Genomic DNA, 18,328 nt, shown 5'->3' with positions numbered 1-18,328 from the left:
CAGGGATATATAGTGTTGATTTAGGCTGGCCAAGAAACCCTACTAAAAATGAACTTTTGAATTATTTACAAATACTAACCACTGTTAGCTGAAAAGAGGACCATTTATCCATTTAAGCAGATTTACTTACAAAAGACAAATCTATTAAAGCTACAATTTATGAGTGTATTCTTCCACGCTTGTTTCATTTATAGCAGAGTTTAAGAAAAAGGTGTGAAACTGATGGGTCTGCTCACTCCCTTTCACAAATATTATTTAAACTGTTTCAGCTGCATGTACACTGCAAGCTGCTTTGCAACATGGCAGCAATCCAATGGGCGTGACATGCATGTAGATATGGTCATGAAGGCCTGGTGAAGTTTAAACTGAGAATCAGAATGTAGAACAAAGGTGACTTTGAATGTGACATGGTTGTTGGTTTTGTCAGTATCTCTGAAGCTGCTGATCTGCTGCGATATTCCCCCGACAATAATTTTTAGGGTTTACAGAGAAAGGCCTGGGGGAAAAAATCCAATAAGCAGCAGTTCAGAGGATGACCACAATGTTTCAAGCTGATAGGAAGAAACAAACCAAACAAACAAACAATTACAACCAAGGTATGCAGAAGAGCAGCAGGCCACCACACTGGGTGCCACTGTTTGGAAATTGGAAACAAATTTGAGTCTCGATTTTTGCTCCAACATTCAGACAGTAGGGTCAGGACTGGGGATAAACAACATGACAGCATGGCTAGTAGAGCACCCTTGGGCTGTGGTAAACAGGAGATTCCCATGTGTATGTGTTATTATTATTGTCTCATCTGTAATATGATGAATATTCGATGAATGTAGGAAACTCCCATTAACCACACAATATACAACCACCCACCGCCCCAACAAAACCCAGAGAAGATCCTATTTTATCGTGCCTAGTTTAGTCTATTAGGTTGTATATTTTGGCATCACACATGAAGCTTTGCACACCAATCTTTATAGCCGATTTCCCCGCCCCCCAGAGCTATACAGACCAAGATGAAGTAAACAAAGGGTCACACATTGGTCATTTGAACTGAAACATGAGACGAGCACTGAATAATGTTTAACTACATGACTTTTGTAGACTTGATTGGCCAGAACATTTTGTTCCTTGTATCAAAAAGCAAGAGCTCTCTGTTAGAAGAAGTTGATTTTGGTACTTACATTCTAAACCGCTACAGAAACTCATGGCACAAACAAGATGCTTTAAAAATCTAAACTCATTAAAAGGAGGCTGCGTATGAAGTGTAAGCCTCTCAGGTGCTGAATATTTAAGCCCATCTGTCAAACCTGGGCTGCTACTCAGTTTGTGCTGGGTCAAAGTGCCTGCAGGCTTCACCTCTTTGAGTAATGCGTTTGTGGTTGACAAAATAAAAGCTAAGAGGAAGCAGTTTCTGTTCTAGCACATTTTCAGCAATGCATTCAAGCAGACTCCAACAAATGAAGCATAACAGGATAAATGCATTAGTATTAAATTTATTGAAAAAGATACAACCAATCAGATGGATGGTTCACGGTCCAGAAATATGTAACAGAACATATTGGAAGTGCATTTTTATAACCTTTTTTCCACCAATACCTTTCAAGACTTTGCACAACAGTCACTGCTTTACTAACAACATTTAAAATGACAGGTTGGCTTCTGTCGGCAAAAATCATGAAACTAAAATCAACTACGGCAACTACAATTAGAAAACTGGAGATAAAATTAAACTTAAAAAAAACTTTAAAACATTCTCTTATTTTACAAATTATGTTCACTTGGGTAATAAAAATGAAAACAAAAGTAAAAACCTTTGTCAGCACCATTTTCTTTTTTTTTTCCTTGCTCATTTTCACTTTAAATCAATTTGTCAACAAAAACGGTGAAAACGTCCGGCACGTTTCACACCCCGTACACATGCTCAATAAAAAGGTCAGCCAATTTATTCAGACTAGAAACACCTCAATGCTGAGGAATGGATTAACATTGTTCCACTTTACAACCTATAACCACTTGAGGAGCAAATTAAAAGCAGTCCACTTCTTTCTCTTTAGTAAATTCATCTTCAGGTGTCATGAAAAATGTCTGAAATGTCCTTTGAAACACTCAAAGATGAATGACACCAAAAAAAAGTGGCAATATAATTTAATATTTATCAGCTAGTTTTGCTGGAATGGTTCATAGTCAATAACGGAAAAGGTCAGAAAAGTAACACCCAGCTGTGCGCCGGGGCTGTCTTTGCAAAAGACAATATTACCCTTAATCAGTGACCTCGAATTCTTTGATGACTTTTGTATAAGTCCACTGAAAATTGTCAGTCGTGTCCAAAAAGAAATAGAAAAAGAAAAAAAAAAAAAAAAGGGGGGGGGGGGGGGGGGGGGTGAAAAAGGGAAAAACAAAAACGCACAGTTCTGCTTTCCAGCAGTGAAGTATGAAATGTAAAGATCGTCTCTGTGGCGTTTACTGTGCGTGATGACATCACCCCCTGCTGTTCACATTATATACGGCGGAATAATAGAGCAGGAGGTTAGTCCAGGATGTGATTGTGCATCTCGTCTTTAGGTTCTCAACGAAGGTCAGTGGTCCGTGGTTTCAATCCAAAGTGGAGATACAGTACAAGTTCACCAATGAAAGTTTAAAGAGGATGTGGACTGGCGTCCCCGTGTGTCCGTCAGTACACGAGGCCAAACTTAGTGTGTGGAGCGTTTGTTTGTTTTTTGTTGTTGTTGTTTTTTTGTTTTTGTTTTTTTTTTTTTGTTTAGGAGGGACTGGAAGGACTGTTGGAAGAGCTGGTGTCAGGCGACGCGCTGGGCTGCTGCTGGTCCTCGGGTGTGCTGTCCGCCTGCAGGGACGCCATTGCCGCTGATGAGTACCTGCACTTGGATGAGCCACATTCACAGCTGAACACCTTGCTTTTGACTTCCCAGAAGTGGTCACCATAGTTAAATCTGAGAGGAGGACGACAGAAGAAAGGAAATGTTTACATAAAAGTGCTGCTATGCAACCAAAACTACATTTATCTTACAGCCAAAAGCTTCTCGCTGGTTCACGACAGTTCTAAATGTAAATCCAAATGCTGTAAATTCACAGCAGTTAAAAGGTAATTTATTCAAATGTTGCTTGCAAATACAGTCAGCAGTGGTTAAAAGTTAGCATTTTTTATAAATGGTCCATCCACTTTCTGCTGTTTATTCAGGTATGCCACCAACACTGTGGCAGTGTCAATTCAAAGCTCTCCAGATCCCCTTCAGCTCTTCAGCTGACATTACAAAACCCGTTCAGAGACACAATCTCTCCAGTTTGTCCTGGGATCTCCCACCCAGGAGGCTTCCTCAGCTAGCTCATTGTGATGTGGAGTAGCAGTGGGTCAGCTCAGGGCCCCGTGCCTCATTCTTGCATGCCACTGTTGCCCTTAACTGCTGAGGGAGGGAGATGCTGCATTCAGGAGAAAACAGCAGCAAGTCCGGCACGTCTCAAGAGCCAGTATAAATGGCAATGGTACCATGGTGGCCACAAACCAGGAGCTCATTTCTGCCACCTGATCCATGATGTCACTCTTTCAGTCACCACCCACTCATTTCCCACACGTAAGGGTTTGAACTCTATAGCCGTGCTGATCTGTAGCAATTCATCACTATGACATTACTAGACTCCCAGAAATGTATTTGTTTTGCTCTGCTGTCTTGTACAGCATTGTTGTTTTTTAACTTTGTTTGTTTTCCTTTGTTTTATTTGTTAAGATTTTCTAAGGGGTGGGGGACAAAAAAAACCCCCCCAATAAAACAGGGGACTCTGTGTTATAACAACAACAAACACAACATTGCAGAAAAACAGATAAACATAAATTTAAATAACTTGCTAAAGCTTACCCAAGCTCCTCTCCAGCTTTGATGTTTTCACTGGCAAAGAAGGCAATGTGTGGAAAGCGCAGGTCCTGGTGTTTCGTAAACACTCGACAAGCGAACAAGTTGGGCTCGCACATGTGGTTGAGGAAGCGACTGATATTTCCATAGAAACGAGCATCAATGCAATAGAGATCCTGTGGTTTGCAGAAGGGGGAATAATAAAATAAATGACAAAACATTTTTTAAAAGAATTCTGTATAGAAAGAAGAAAACCAGAAAACAGTCCAACGTCTATTCAAATTTTTCTTCACTTTTACTTCACCTTGTCATCCAGACTGAACAGGTAAGCATCATTTTGCCTCATCTCTGCTTCTGCTTCAGAGATTATCTCTCCGACATACCTGTTCAAAAACAGACGGGCCATGAGGGGCGGGAACATTTTAATATTCATCTTTTGTTCACAAGTTTGTGACATGAACCGTGCAACACACCACAGACTTTACAGCCCAAGCTTTTTTGCAACACCCGACCCTAGAAGAGTTTTTAAAGCACATTCAGAAAAATCAGTCACATAAGTCACAAACTGCAGTGTACCGAAGGGCTGTAAAAAACAAGGGGCAGCACATTATTCATGACCAATTCCTCTTTGAAAAGCAATGATTTCAGCCAGGGTCCAGTCTGACTTCTGTAGATAAAAAATCCAAGTCATTTATAACCTTCTGTGTTGGTCAGGCGTGATGTACCACTTCCTTTGCTAAGACAGGTATTTCAGATCCTTCCACGCTCCTGTTTAAAACTAAACTTAACCAAACATCTAGTTTTGCATGTGTAATACTTGCATTTAGACTACTGACAGTCATCTTGGGTCAGTCTTGGGACCATCTGGCAGGAGATAAAGATAAAGCTGCACGTGCAAGAATAGCATTTTAATTTTTCCCAAAATGAAAGCAGAAGTGATAAAACACAAAGTCGTGGCCACTATTCTCCTCGTTTTCAAACTATAAATTATGCTGGGAAACACTGAAGGATCGATCCCTACAAAACAAGCGTTATTGGGCTGTCTTTGACTTACTCGCATACAAAGGTCCCTTGTGGTATGTCTTGCAGTGCTTGAACACCCCAACCTTTCTTACTGGTCCTGAACAGCTGGAGTCTGGTCCTAGAGGACCAGAAACATCTTTAAGCAACACTCATCTTTTTTACCTTCACACAGCAAGTAGTGCAGCTCTTCACATCAAAACTCTGTTATATACCCATGCTGGCTTACAAAGCCACAAATCCTTTAAGAGTTTTATTTGTTAAATCACCTGAGTCCGTTTTGCACTACGCGGTTCTTGCAGGTCCTCCAGCAGGAGCACGCATGGTTACACTCAAAGATGAGAGGAGGCTCCTCTCGGCAGAATTCAGGTAGAAGTCGACCACTCTAAACAGGACAATACACACGTAGTGCTCTCTATGAGCTTCATGGTTTCAACGATGGTAGTTACACTAAACTGTAGTGATTTAATGTTGGGTAAAGCTTATTTTATTAAGGTGTAGGCACACTTTCAGACTCGCAGCCCGTTCTTACCTTGTCGTACCAGCAGCGCAGACTGAGCTGTCCACACATGCAGATACTCGCAGAGCAGTCTTCCTTACAAACACAGTACTGCAACAGAGCGGAAAATAATATAGGTCACTTCACAAACTTCACAATGCAAAGGAAAACCTATAGTTCTTTTTAAAATGTCTAATGGCACTGTATTACTGATGGCTTGGATCAAATGCAACACAAAAGACGTTAAAATTTAACAGAAAGTGCCGGAACAGTCTGATCATGCATTCACTCCAAAAGTAAACTTCTGACCACAAGTGTTTGCAAAATTAGGTGATCTGAAGCAAACGATTTCAACCTTAGCAACAGAAAGTGGACTGAGATAAGTGAGTGAAATCACAGGACTTCCTGTGAAGTTCTGGTAATGTGCTGTAACTTGTTTCCAGGTTTCAGCTGCACCCTTCCTCCCCTTGGCAGTTATGAGCCAGCATTTGTGGCTTCACAACGTGATCGTTTTATTTATTTTTTCTTAAATACAGATCCAAGTACATAGTAAGTTATGATGTGAATTCTGTGTTATGTTGCAACAGTGAAGAATCTTCCATAGATTACTGGGTCCAAATCTGGATCGCCTCCAAAACTTCATCACTTCTAAGTGGAAACGCAAATTCATCTGCAACTTTTTGAGTAAAAAGAAAAAAGGTTTTCTTCTTGAACTGTGTTGACGATACTGGATCTTTGTGTTGATGACAGGGTTTTCTTCTGTAAATCTGAACTTGCTGTTCTTCATGCAGACAGTTTCCTTTTAGTTTGTCTCTTTATCGTTTGTTGTTGGGGTTTAAGTAATGTTAAAAGCCTAATCAGATGGTCTTTAGCTCACCTGTAAGTGTGTTATGTTCCTGTCAATATTCATGGGGGAAGTAACACAGTTTTCGGGGATGTACTTGTAGCCATCTGGGTAAGGTTCACTGTCAACTGCGTTGACACAGGGGATGGGAACTCGCTCTTGCCCTAAAGCTATGTCACTGTAAACGGACAGAGAGACAGTTTAGGTGCTTTAATTTGAAAGAAACAGGTGGACAGAATCTTGACATCGCTATTTATGATGCTTTATCCCTCCCAGCCTGGTCTTTAACCTGTGAAGGGCTTTCTCTTCTGCTCGACTAAGCCTAATGTTTTTGGCATCCCTCTCCTTCCTGTTGGCCTGCAGAGCAGCCCAGGCCTTCGAGTTGTGGCTGCAGCAGTCTGGGGGAGTTTCTCCCTCGCGGTTCTTCAAAAACACATCTGCTCCTCGAGACAGGAGGAGCCTGATGAGACAAAGAACACATTTTACCGACTACCTACGACAACAATTACTTTTTTTAGCGCCGTTTTTATTCAGTAGGTGAGGCTGGCAACTCACGTGATGCAATCCAGGCGATTCTCCCGAGCAGCAATGTGTAGAGGAGAGTCTCCATGGATGTTGACAGCTTGCAGATTGCAGTGAGCGTTCAACAGCAGCTCCGTTATCTCCACACTGCCAGAGAATGCGGCCCAGTGAAGGCAAATGTTTTCTTCCTAAATGAAGATAACCCAAATAAACCCACATTTAGTCAACATTTAATTCTTCTGCAAAGGATTTCAAACCTGGGGTGGAGAGACTTCTATGCTAACCTTGTCCCTGATGCTGCAGTCAGCTCCTTTAGTAAGAAGCAGCTTCACCTGGTCTGCATGTTTGTACTCTGTGGCCCAGATCATGGGCGTCCAGCCTCCGTCATCCTGTGGAAAATTAATAATGGGCTTGAAAATCAGCTGAAGAAATACTGAAACAACATCAATCCAACTACATATTGGAATTCCTATTTTAAAAAAAACAACTAAGAAGAAAAGCACAGCTTTCAATTTTCAGTCCTCCTGAGTACAGAGTAGTAAAAGAGGAAAGGCTGCTTCATTACGTCAAAGCTGTCCTGATGCTACATATAGCAAGTTGCTTCTTAATCCAAGACACATGCAGCAGAGTGCAGCACGTCATGCATGAATTATTCCCAGAGAACCTTTTAAGCCCAGTTACAAAGTGCTTTACAGTAAAAATACACACTGGAAATCTATCCTAGTGTGTCACATGAATGGAAAACAAGTAAATCAATGATTTTTTTTTTTAATGGAAGTTACAGATCATATGAAACATATTATTCATTACTGAGCTTTGAGAGCAACAATTTTTAGTGCAGAGGACATCAGTCAACCAAAACATTTTAGATCAGTGCAAAATGTTTGCTTTGTAGGCAGTACACTGAATAAATAAACAAACTGAATACGAACGCACATCCTAACGGGAATTACTATTATATAAAACTTTGTTTATCATCTCTCAGATCTGAAATTTTAAGAAACTTAAAAGACTAGTGTGGAAGTATTTTAAACAGTTATGGGGAAAGACATTTTTACAGGGTTTCAACAAATGTAGCTAAATTTAGGATTATGTTTTAAATTCTACTTTTAATGTCTCAAAATGAAATTTTGAAAACTGTACAAATTCTCTAGGATTGAGACAAGTTTCATGTGTACTCATGAGCATCCACAACAACTTCATCTATGTTGTTTGTCAGAACTGCTTAAACCATCAGATTTAAGCAACCAGCATTAATTTCCAGGTTTCAAATCTTCTCTGCTTCATTGCTAAGAAAGGAAGGCTAACATATTTTGGACATTTTCAATAACAATATCAGAAAAATTATTTCTTTGCAGTTTTAGAAAAAGACATTGAGATATTTTAACACACACTGAGACCTTATTTTTTGATTAATGATGCATTTGAGACTTTTTAAGGACCCTCAGGAACCTGGACACCATCTGTTTCTTTGCCCATGGATCAGAAGCTTGATACCCCCTCATCTACAAAGCAATCATGAAACTACAGCCAGAAAACCAACCTTTTGCTAAGGTTGAAATCAACTGGGAACAGGGTGACTATGGGAAGCTGAAGTGAAAGCACACATGGTTTTTTTGTTTTCTTATAAACTAGGATAGTTTTTGCAGCCTCTCCCCTTCTTTCACAAGAGACATTTTTAAGTGTACTAACCTGGCAGTTAATATCAATCAGTCCAGTGGACAGAAGGTGCTCAACAATCTTGTAATGGCCAGATTTGGCCGCTAGGTGGAGGCACGTGAACCCTTCAACATCCTGAGAATGGCAGAGGATTTAATTATTGATTCAGGTTTAGTCAAACATTTCACCTGGATCTTTAGTTGGCTGATGGGAACCTCAGAAAAATCTGGTGCATATTTACCTTGTGCATGGCACTGGCTCCAGCTCTGAGCAGGTACAGGACCACCTCCATGTGGTTGTTCTCACAGGCTTCCATCAAAGGAGTCCGCTGATCTTCATCACACATGTCCAAGTTTGCACCAGCCTGAAACATCAGACAAACAGCTAGTGTAAAATTGCTTCCACAAAATCAGAATCATTAATATTAGAATAAACCTCTGGTTGAGATTTTTATTTTAAGGTTTTTGTCAGAAAGTTACTCAAAGTTTAATATTTCCGTCAGAGAGATGTGAAGCACAAGGTTACCTGAACAAGCATGTGGCAGATGTCTTTGTAACCTCCCTCTGCTGCTGCGTGCAGCGGGGTGCGTTTATTCTGCGATTCCATCTTAAAGTTCGGGTCAATACCGTCCACTGGAAGGGTAAAGGAAGGCGAGTAAGATGCATGAAAATACCTGCCAACGTTTATGTTTAAAAAAAATCCCCCCCACACACACTTCTGTGTAAACTGTGCCAGCTGTCCAGCTTAGAGCAGAACTAGTTTTGATGGATAATTTGTTTTTGTTTTTTTTAAATGGCATCATTTGTGATTTTACAATTAGTATTTGGATCAAAGTCGGCAACATCTTGTCACATATTGGCTGCATGTGACAAGAAGTTGCCAGCTTGTGGTGACAGATGGGCTGAAATTGTATACAGTGTGTGGACTGTGTATTTAGGCTGGGGGTCAAGGACTTTGGTAGCATTAGACAAACACAGAAAACTTACAAATACATGTGGTAAAATTATTCATAATAAAATTTGAGGGTCATGAAAATTGCACCAGCTTCCTGGAAGAAAGACCAAAACTAGTTTTGGCAGACATCGCTACAAGGTGAAAAATGAAAATGAGTGCAGATGACAGAGCCTGAATGGGATTTACGTACCCAACATGAGCAGGACCTTCTTCAGTTCTCCTTGCTTGGCAGAGAGGTAAAGTTGTTTAGGGTGGAAGCGCAGTTTCTTGGGTCTGATCAAACAGACACAAAAAAATGAATTAGCTTGTAAATGGCTCGTGGTCTTTTAGGTGAATTAAGGTGGGTTTACTTACTTTTCTGTGTCGAGAGCCACCAGGATGCTCTCTAGAGTTTCTCTGGGTCCTGGAGTGAGTGTACACAGGGCTGTTGTTGCCATCCCAGCCTGCAGGGGGGCAGCCCTGGAGGACCCAGGAACAGCAGATGTGTCGAATCCAAGTGCAGAACGAACAGGCAGCGAACTGTCAGCCCGGCCACTGACTTCAGCCCCCACAGTTAAACAAGAGGAGCTAGAAAACAAGTGAGAACAAAAGTTTAAGTTCAGCATTTTGTAATAAACAAACAAAATAGTTCCAAAGTTGCATTTTTACCTGCCAGTGGTCGTGTCTGCTCGGCCCTCGAGGGCTCCAGGCGTGGCTGGCCCATGTTCAAGAGCAGGGGGCACGGTGGAGGTGGTGTCAGCCTTGGCAATTGTGACCTCCTTGGCCTTGCTGGCCTCTTCTCCGCAGTGAGGACAGAAGCTTTGACCTTTCAGCACTGAGGCACAAGCGTGATGGAAACGGTGAGAGATGTTCACATCTGGTTGGCACTCCATGAAGGTCCCCTGTGCAGGAACAAAAAACAGTCTCTGTAAACAAACATTCAAAAAGCACATGTCCTCTGACCACGTCTCACACGGAAACAGTGTCTAGGTTGCTTCTGTAAACCTACAATATTCACTCATAAGAGGCCAAAGGAGGAAGAGCCCTACAACCAACGTCTGCCAAAGAACAATGATGAATGATGTGAGAGTCCGCCATAATGAAAACAATTACTTCAAGTTTCTCCTGATAAAGTTAGTTCTTCAGGATACTGAATCACGACGTGAACTTAATGAGTGAAAACTTACTGACATCCAGGTGTCATCCAGGACTCACACTTAGAAATCTGAGGCACAAATTAGGAAAGTGTTTAGTCAAGACTGTCAAGCACAAACTAAACTGTGTGGTCTTATGCATCTGTGGACGTACTGTGTATAAACATATTAGATGAGTTACACGTTCCTTACAGGAGCTTTTAAAAGGCCTTGAGGTATGAGTAAAGGAGCCAGAGAAAACGGAAAACTTCAGTGGCTTCATCGAGAAATGGCAAACGTATCACATGCTGTGTCCTGTGTGAAAGCCTCATTAACCCCAAAGAACTGAGATTAGTGCAGCTTCTTCAATCTTCAGAGTAAATGCAGAGCCATTTACCATGCAAGTGTTTCATCTGTGTAAATTGTTCCATTTGTGACAGTAGCTGCCAGTTAAACTGCAGCCAGAGGCCTGAAACTGATTGGCACGCAGTTTTCACTCACCGCTCTGCAGAAGAAGCCGCAGCCCGGACAGCACTGGTGCTTCACCATGCCGTTGCGATGGTCCTCGCACAGAACGAGTAGCTGAACAGAGTTGGAAGGACGCATCATTTCATGTTTCACTACAGCGTCCTGGCAGCGAGTCAGCTGTCCATCTACACTCTCTGTGGCCATGCACTTCCTGTCTGCCAGAATGAGAATTTCTCGACTCTTGGGGGTCTCCATGCGGCAACTGCAGAGCGGAAGCTCCTGAGCCTCCTCAACCGCCGACCCTGAAGTGTCTGAAGAAAGAAAAGAGCGTGGCCAATGAAATCAGCCACATTGGTCTCACCAGGAATAGAAAACTATTTATTCAAATCAACAAAACAAGACATTTAACCCTTTAACACCCAAATATCATAGAAGCCCTCTGGAGGTTTGTTGGGTTTTTTTTTTGTAATTTTGGGTGTAAAACTTGCAAATTAAAATCGAATACTCAATTTTCACCACTCTCTCAGTTCTGTAGCATTTTGTCTTTTAAAACCTTGTGGCTCCATTGCTTTGAACATGTGCACTATAACAGCTCCTAATTCACATGAAGGGAAGGAAAGTAAAAGAAAAAAAGATCCAGCAACCATATTAACAACCAACTTCACAGCAGAAATAAGCATGTTTACAGCCTGCTATGAACACACTTTTGGCATCTGGATAGGTTCCACTTCGATAACAACTCTTGAGTGGTGCTTTTTTCTTTTTTTTTTAGTAAGTAACTCATCCACCTGGATACTGAAGTTAGGGGTGTAGATGCTTCGACGGGTTTTGTGGCACAGGCAGGTGGAGCCAATCTGTGTCTGAGGCCTTACCTCTGGTAACTGGAGTGACTGAACTAGACTGAATCTCACCTTTGCTGGGTGAAGGCGTGCTGAGGCTGACAGGTGGGACAATCTGCGTGTACTCCTTGTGATCATGGGGTTCGGCTGGAGTTGGAGCCTGAGGCTGAACAGCCACCTCCGGCTCTGTGAGAAAGACGAAGGATAAGAAAATACTTAAGGAAGAGCCTTGGTGAAAAATGTTCAGACAAGATATAATTATGGCATTTTTTCTTTAGTTCAAAGCAGCTGCAGAAGTGTAGATGTATATCAAACAGGAACAACAAGTGCAACCAGTTGGGCGCTGGGTTCGAACTGTGCCATGTTTTCAGACCAACGTGGATCTGAAGTTTTAGTCAGCTTGCAATCTAACTTTTGTCATTTTAGTCAATAAAAGTCAAAGCCACCCTGTAGAGTCTCAGACAGATTTTAGGGTTTAGCAGAGGCTTAAACTCATGCTTTTAGAATCCAATTTTTACCCAGAAGATCACCAGCACTGTGATTATATACATTTTTAAAGCTCATTTTATTAATTGAGCAACCATTTACACAAATATAATATACTTTAAAATTGAATTGTCAAAAATGGCCAGAAAATACACAGATTTGTGCCAAAATAAGCTAACTTAACTGTGTGCTGTAATCCTGCGTGCATGTATACTGAAAAATACTGCCCACAGCCAGATACATATGTATTTTTCGCTACCAAACAGCTGGAGACGTGGCCTAGGGTTGGGTTAAGAGATATAAAATGAGGCAATATTGCCAGTAAAGCTATCTCCACCTCTCACATGGGATTTCAAGCTCCCTCTAAAAAAGGAACCTGAATCAAGGACACAGACAGAGCTGCTGCAACAATTGAGAGCTTTGTTTATTGTTTATTTTGTGAATGTGCAGTTCAGATCTGAAGTCTGAAGTCGAGAAATAAACTCACCAATCAAGGTGAGCAGCATACAAACAATTCACATGTTTTTGAACTAAAATGACTGTTTCTGTCAGTCTGGCAGCAGGTAAAGAGGTGAAAAGTTTATTTAGAAAAGAATCTAAATACAGCCAGTGTATAAACCGATACTGAATCTATTAGGTGGCTAAAATCAGTTCACTGCTGAACATTTACCCAGCAGTACATAGTTTCAGTTTCTGGGGTTAATGTCGGTTTCAGAGAATTACTTTCTGTCATCCACTTGCGACATGTTTCTCTCAAGAAATAGCATCAGTCAGCCTGAGAATATTGAGATAGGTGATTGGGTGGATGTGCATATAGAGGAACAGCGATCACCTTTGGACTTCATCCTCCTTTTTCGTTTCCTGGAGGGCCGGAGCCATGCGCTGTCTGCTTTTGTTTTCTTTTTCAATTTTTTCTTCAGACTCGACTCTGTGCTCTGATGCAGGTGAGAGTTTGGCCACAGGGATGATTTTAACAACAGAGAGAAACAAGAAAAAAAAAAAACCCAAAACAAAACACATCAATTCTCTTCCATTTTTAGCTAAAAGAGGTGGTATGAGATGCAGTTGGAGAAGTGGTGGCGAGCGGTCTTACCAAGTCAGATTCAGTGCCTTCCTCCTCCAACTCTTCCTCTCCAGATTCTTCAGACTCCTGCTCGTCTTTCACCTCCACCAGGAAAAGCAAACAGAATTCATCAGTAGCATTTAACACATAAGACTTTCACTGCAACGCATTGCATTCACAGTTATTCAGAGTTCCCGCAAAGAAACAACCACACAAGGTTTCAAGAGAAGGAAACAACTTTTATTCTCCAACCTGAGCGATGGATTCAGAGGTTTCCTGCGCAGCACTTTCAGGTTCTTCTGATGGCTGCTGTTGTTCCTCCTCTTCAGACTCCAGATCTTCTGACTCTTCATCCTCAGATGCATTTCCCACTTTCTCCCCATTTATGCTGGCCACCTCTTTAGCCTGCAAGACAACAAATGGAAAAAAGTGGATGTAATGTTATATCTTAAACTGCATGCCTTAACAGCCGCACCTCAGCATTTCCGCGGTCATAAATGAACCTGAACAACTTCCCATTAACCTTACCATACCAACAGTCCTGGTCTGTTTAAAAAACTAGGAAAAGTTCTCGGAGACGTTGATTGAAATATGTTCTGTTCTTAAAAATGCAATGGCACATCTAATATGTAGAGCTGGGGTCATATATGACCATTTTTAATTGTCTATGTCTCAGTGGACAATGATTGGAATAATTTATTCCACATGTGGCAATTTTTTCAACATTCAAGGGCAGAAAGTGCATGAGAAGCGTAAGACTGTATGAATGTATGAGATGTGCCTCGAGAGGCTAAATGAATACGTGTTACGCTTTCTTTTAATTTCGCAAATTTTTGAAAAGATGAGAAGCACAGACCTCTGGACTCTTGGCAGTCTGCTGTAGTTCCTTAAACATTTCCAGCACAGTTCTCTGCTTTAGCACTTTGGTTTTCTTCTTGGGAACCAAGCTGTACATTCCCATTCGCCTCTTCTTCTTACGGGATGACAGCGCTCCCGAGTAAGAGCCTAGAGCACAAGAGAACACCACATTTACAGCAGAGTGTTACCGCAGACAAACATTACACTCTGCTCCAATTTTTAGTGCATTAGCTTTTGTGATGTGTCGCTGGAGTCAGTCTAACCTAGCTGGAGCTTGGCTTGGACAGGAGCAGGAGAAGCCGAAGGAGCTTCCGGTTCTGCAGGAGTTGGAAGTGGCTGTGGTGGAGGAACAGGTGCTGGTGAAGCTGATGATGCAGTTTGTGCTGAAGATGGTGTATCTGGTGGACTCTGAGGTAGGTGGTTCTGAGAGGGTGACTGCGGTGAGGATTTCTGCAGGTCGGGTGCAACATGAGACTCCATTTTGGCACTCTTTGCTTCCCTTAATTCCCTGTTAAGAAGCTGCAGAGTGGCAAAAGCATTTAGGATCAATGTGTTACAAAAGGTTTCCTCATGGTTAGTTCTTGTTTTATTTCCTTGTTTTTAAAACCAATTTTCATTCAAATGGATTTGTTCCAGCTCCAGGATCCCCCCCCCCCCCCCTCCCTCCCTCCCCACTCTATTCAGGGACTCCATTAGAGCAGCTTAGCATGATTCAAGTACAAAATAATCCATATTTATCATATACTAAGCCCTGGTTCAGCTGATCAGCTCATCCTCTGTCTCCTAACTTTAAACCTGTGCTCACAATCAGAGCTGTGGGTCTGAGATGTCCACATAAGTGAAATCTGCACGCACTGACATCATAAAGAGCCAAGAACAGAAAAACTCCCTCAAACTTGAGTTTGTAGAAGTAAACCAATTGAGCTACAAAGAGTGACTTCATTATCTAAAACTGGATATGCTTAATATAAGCATATGATTGTAACAGTATATTTATGGCAGAATAAGGAAAGTAAACAAGGCCCAAATTTATTTTATTTTTTTTAAATAAAACCTAAATATACACACACCAAGTAAAATAAAGCCAACATTTTTAGTGTTGTAATGTCCACATAGTGAGCTACGGTTTTACAACCATTCAATTAAATATTTCCAAGTAAGAAGACTCAAATACACGAAGGCTCCATCATTGCCTGGGGCTTCATTTCAGCCAGTGGTGTTGGGAGAGTACCATCAGATTTTGAACCACCATTCATTACCATCTGCAAAGCTTCTAACTGGCAACAGCTTCATTTTTTCAGCATGAAAATACAGACTACAATAGAACGCCATCATCACATCACATCACTGAACCTCCCTTTCATTTTCCTGAAAACATATAAAGCAATGAGTAGTTGCTCGAACTTTTGCACAAACACATTTCCTTATATACTGCTAGCTAGTTAATCTGTAACTGAGTATCTAAAGTGTGTAAACAAATATAGTGGAGTAAATGCTGCGCCCACTCTCTAGACTCCCCTCTGCAGGCTGCAGCTATTCCTGCTAGAGAGCCAGGATGGCTAATTCCAGCCTGCAGCTATTTTATTAAGAAATATCCTAAGTTTTATTCAAAGATGCAGAAGATAATGTGCACAGATTTTATTTTAACTTCCTTATGCAGTAATGCTGTCGCTGTGTAAAACAAGCCAGTAGTGGAAGGGATCAGCTAAAAACACTTCTTTCTCTGTCAATCTCTTGCTCTTTTTTAAAAAAATAAATAAATAAAGATTTAATTTATTATTTTATCTTTCACCAAGTGAGTGGCAGACAGGAAATGACAAGCAGTAAATAGCTCAGGGCTGACTTGAGCCTGGGCTTCTGCAGTAGGCTTCCAGCTTATGGGTCACTTGCTAAACCAGGTAAACTTCATGAAAATACTGACTGTAAGAAATATAAAGTGGTTTTACATGTCCGAGCACAATATCAGTGTCACAAATGCAAGAGTTAGTGAAGCCTGTGAAGCCTTCAGCTGTCAGCCATCTTGGCTTTTTGAAACTGAAACTAGGGGCTGGATCTGACTGTGAAACTGATGGTCACAGCACGCCCAGTAGCCAAAGAGCACACCCTGGATAATCCTCCTCTTTTATTTCAATAATGACTGCAATTGAATCAATTTAGGGTGTTTTAAACAGCCTGAAACTACTGACTGAACCCATAAATTCTTCAAGGTTTTTACTGAGGTCACAGGACAAGGAACTGAGGCTGTATAAAACTGGTCACCAGATGCTGGCCAAGAATGCAGGCTTAACTTTTACTGGACTTACCATTGAGCCCTGTGTTTGCTATAATTTGCTCTTGTTAAAATCTTGTTCATTCGTATCGTTTATCATCTGCCTTCATATTAGATTAGAGAAGCCGCCTGTTGAGCAGCTGGCTCGATGAACCTCAGAGTGAAGAACTTGTGTGCCCCATGTCCGCTTCTGCTAATCAAACCAAAAGGTCTGGGAATTAAGCCTGCTTCCTGCTGCAGACAAGTAATACAAATCTATCTATATTTCAGGAAATGTTTAAGATGTTTACGTTTTTACATATCTAACAAGTTTTGCCTGATAAAAAAAATAAAAAATAAATAACTGTTCCAATCAAGGAACAATTTCCTTGTTTTTTTCTGTTTTATAAAATATGCCTCAACATGTTTGCCCAAAAGTAAGTAGACATTAAAAGTTTAGGCGCCAGAACCGCAACCAATTTAAGTGCTAAAAATCGTTATCAAACTGGCTGAAAAATAAAAAATTCAATTTAATACTTATGCACTAGACCCCTATTCTCCAGGATAACACTGCTATGTGTTTTTACATGATAGGAAAATGTCATATCCAGATATCAATGACACAGCATGCAAAACGAGATTAGACCATGCATCAGACAGCCTCTGATGAGGATGAAAATAAGAGCTACTTAGACAACATCCAGCTAAGTAAAATGCTTTGAAAAATATGCAAGAAATCTGTTTTAAACCAAATATTGCAGACGGCCAATGACACCCCTCAGCCTCCTAGACGATACACCTATGGTATCAATTTAAAACTCCTACATTGCTTCGTTCTTGAGTCATGTCATTCATAAACTTGGGTCTCCATGATGCCTGCCTCACTGGCCGGCACCCATCAGCCTTTAAGGGCTGAGGGATTTAAAAACAAACAAAGTCTCATCAGGTAGGATTTAAAAATAAAATTTGATCAGTTTTTTGGGGTTTTTTGAGGGGGGGGGGGTCAATTTCCAATTAAAAGTTTCACTTTTCACCAAGGAGACCCATTACATTTGTTGTGGTTTGCACAAGTGCAGCAGGTAATTCTTCTTATTGAGAAATGTGCACCCACATGAGGTGTTTCAATGGTGGCAAGTTCTTCCTTCCACCCATCTTAGTTTTAATGACAATCATTTCAAAAGCAAAGTTCCACAAAGGTCCCAATCTCTTCCATTTCCACACTGCTCCTTATTAAATGTTCCTGTCAGCACCTTTGTAAACAGTTCTTAAGAGGTAGGAACTTTTAGTGACATTTCAGGTAACAAAGAGTGGCAAGATAAGATCCTTTTGTGAAAAGAGCCACAGGTCTAAAAAGGAAGCCGTCATGCTCGAGTACACAATTATATAATTCTGTTTCGACAGCTTGCAGCTTCGAGTTTGGAGAAGCCGTTTTTCTGGTTCATCAGGACAAAATACACATTCGCAAAGCCAGATCTATAAAGAAATTGTTCTTTATGATTTGCCTAGTCAAATGAAGGCAAAAACCACAAGAAACAAGAAAAAATTGTGCTGGCCTACATAGTCACTGACCTCAAGGTCACCCAACACCCTTGGGATGAAATGAATAACACACCATTACTCAGAGGAAATGTGGTTGTGGTCAAATTGCTTCTAATACCTGCCTTTACAGTTGCAGATTAACCCTGTAAGCTCTAACATCAGGGTTAGGGTTGATGTGTTGCAGCATGCATGAACTACTACTTTAACACAGCTTTGTAACCATTCACACTCAAGTGTGAGGCACCCAAATGCTAAGGTGTGGATACTCAGACAGAAATGACCACGCTTCAGCACTGGAAAAGAAATGGAAAAAGTTCAAACAGGAAACAAAATGTATGAGGAGGATGTTTTCTGCAG

At 41.1% G+C, this 18,328-nt stretch overlaps 1 protein-coding gene across 2 annotated transcripts in view; it reads right to left on the bottom strand.

The window, feature by feature from the left end:
* Positions 1 to 2,371: 2,371 nt before the first annotated feature.
* Positions 2,372 to 18,328, bottom strand: part of ehmt1b (euchromatic histone-lysine N-methyltransferase 1b) — a 37,995-nt gene continuing 22,038 nt past the window's right edge. For both annotated transcript variants that reach the window (XM_006803489.3, XM_035913250.2), the window contains exons 4-26: positions 14,448 to 14,703; positions 14,183 to 14,331; positions 13,579 to 13,731; positions 13,357 to 13,428; positions 13,096 to 13,198; positions 11,850 to 11,963; positions 10,972 to 11,249; positions 10,007 to 10,239; positions 9,713 to 9,925; positions 9,549 to 9,631; positions 8,930 to 9,036; positions 8,646 to 8,768; positions 8,438 to 8,539; positions 7,030 to 7,134; positions 6,779 to 6,933; positions 6,513 to 6,683; positions 6,257 to 6,401; positions 5,413 to 5,490; positions 5,150 to 5,265; positions 4,915 to 5,001; positions 4,165 to 4,243; positions 3,867 to 4,036; positions 2,372 to 2,945 (exon numbers count right to left, since the gene is read on the bottom strand). In XM_006803489.3, the coding sequence (XP_006803552.1) occupies positions 2,756 to 2,945; positions 3,867 to 4,036; positions 4,165 to 4,243; positions 4,915 to 5,001; positions 5,150 to 5,265; positions 5,413 to 5,490; positions 6,257 to 6,401; positions 6,513 to 6,683; positions 6,779 to 6,933; positions 7,030 to 7,134; positions 8,438 to 8,539; positions 8,646 to 8,768; positions 8,930 to 9,036; positions 9,549 to 9,631; positions 9,713 to 9,925; positions 10,007 to 10,239; positions 10,972 to 11,249; positions 11,850 to 11,963; positions 13,096 to 13,198; positions 13,357 to 13,428; positions 13,579 to 13,731; positions 14,183 to 14,331; positions 14,448 to 14,703 (3,282 nt within the window). In that variant the 3' untranslated portion in view covers positions 2,372 to 2,755. The remainder of the gene's footprint in view (positions 2,946 to 3,866; positions 4,037 to 4,164; positions 4,244 to 4,914; positions 5,002 to 5,149; positions 5,266 to 5,412; positions 5,491 to 6,256; positions 6,402 to 6,512; positions 6,684 to 6,778; positions 6,934 to 7,029; positions 7,135 to 8,437; positions 8,540 to 8,645; positions 8,769 to 8,929; positions 9,037 to 9,548; positions 9,632 to 9,712; positions 9,926 to 10,006; positions 10,240 to 10,971; positions 11,250 to 11,849; positions 11,964 to 13,095; positions 13,199 to 13,356; positions 13,429 to 13,578; positions 13,732 to 14,182; positions 14,332 to 14,447; positions 14,704 to 18,328) is intronic.

Source organism: Neolamprologus brichardi, chromosome 7, assembly GCF_056152115.1.
Source record: "Neolamprologus brichardi isolate AB-2024 chromosome 7, ASM5615211v1, whole genome shotgun sequence".
NCBI lineage: Eukaryota > Metazoa > Chordata > Actinopteri > Cichliformes > Cichlidae > Neolamprologus > Neolamprologus brichardi.
The sequence above is the reverse complement of the archived record's forward strand: the minus strand, read 5'-3'. Positions and strand labels throughout refer to the sequence as shown.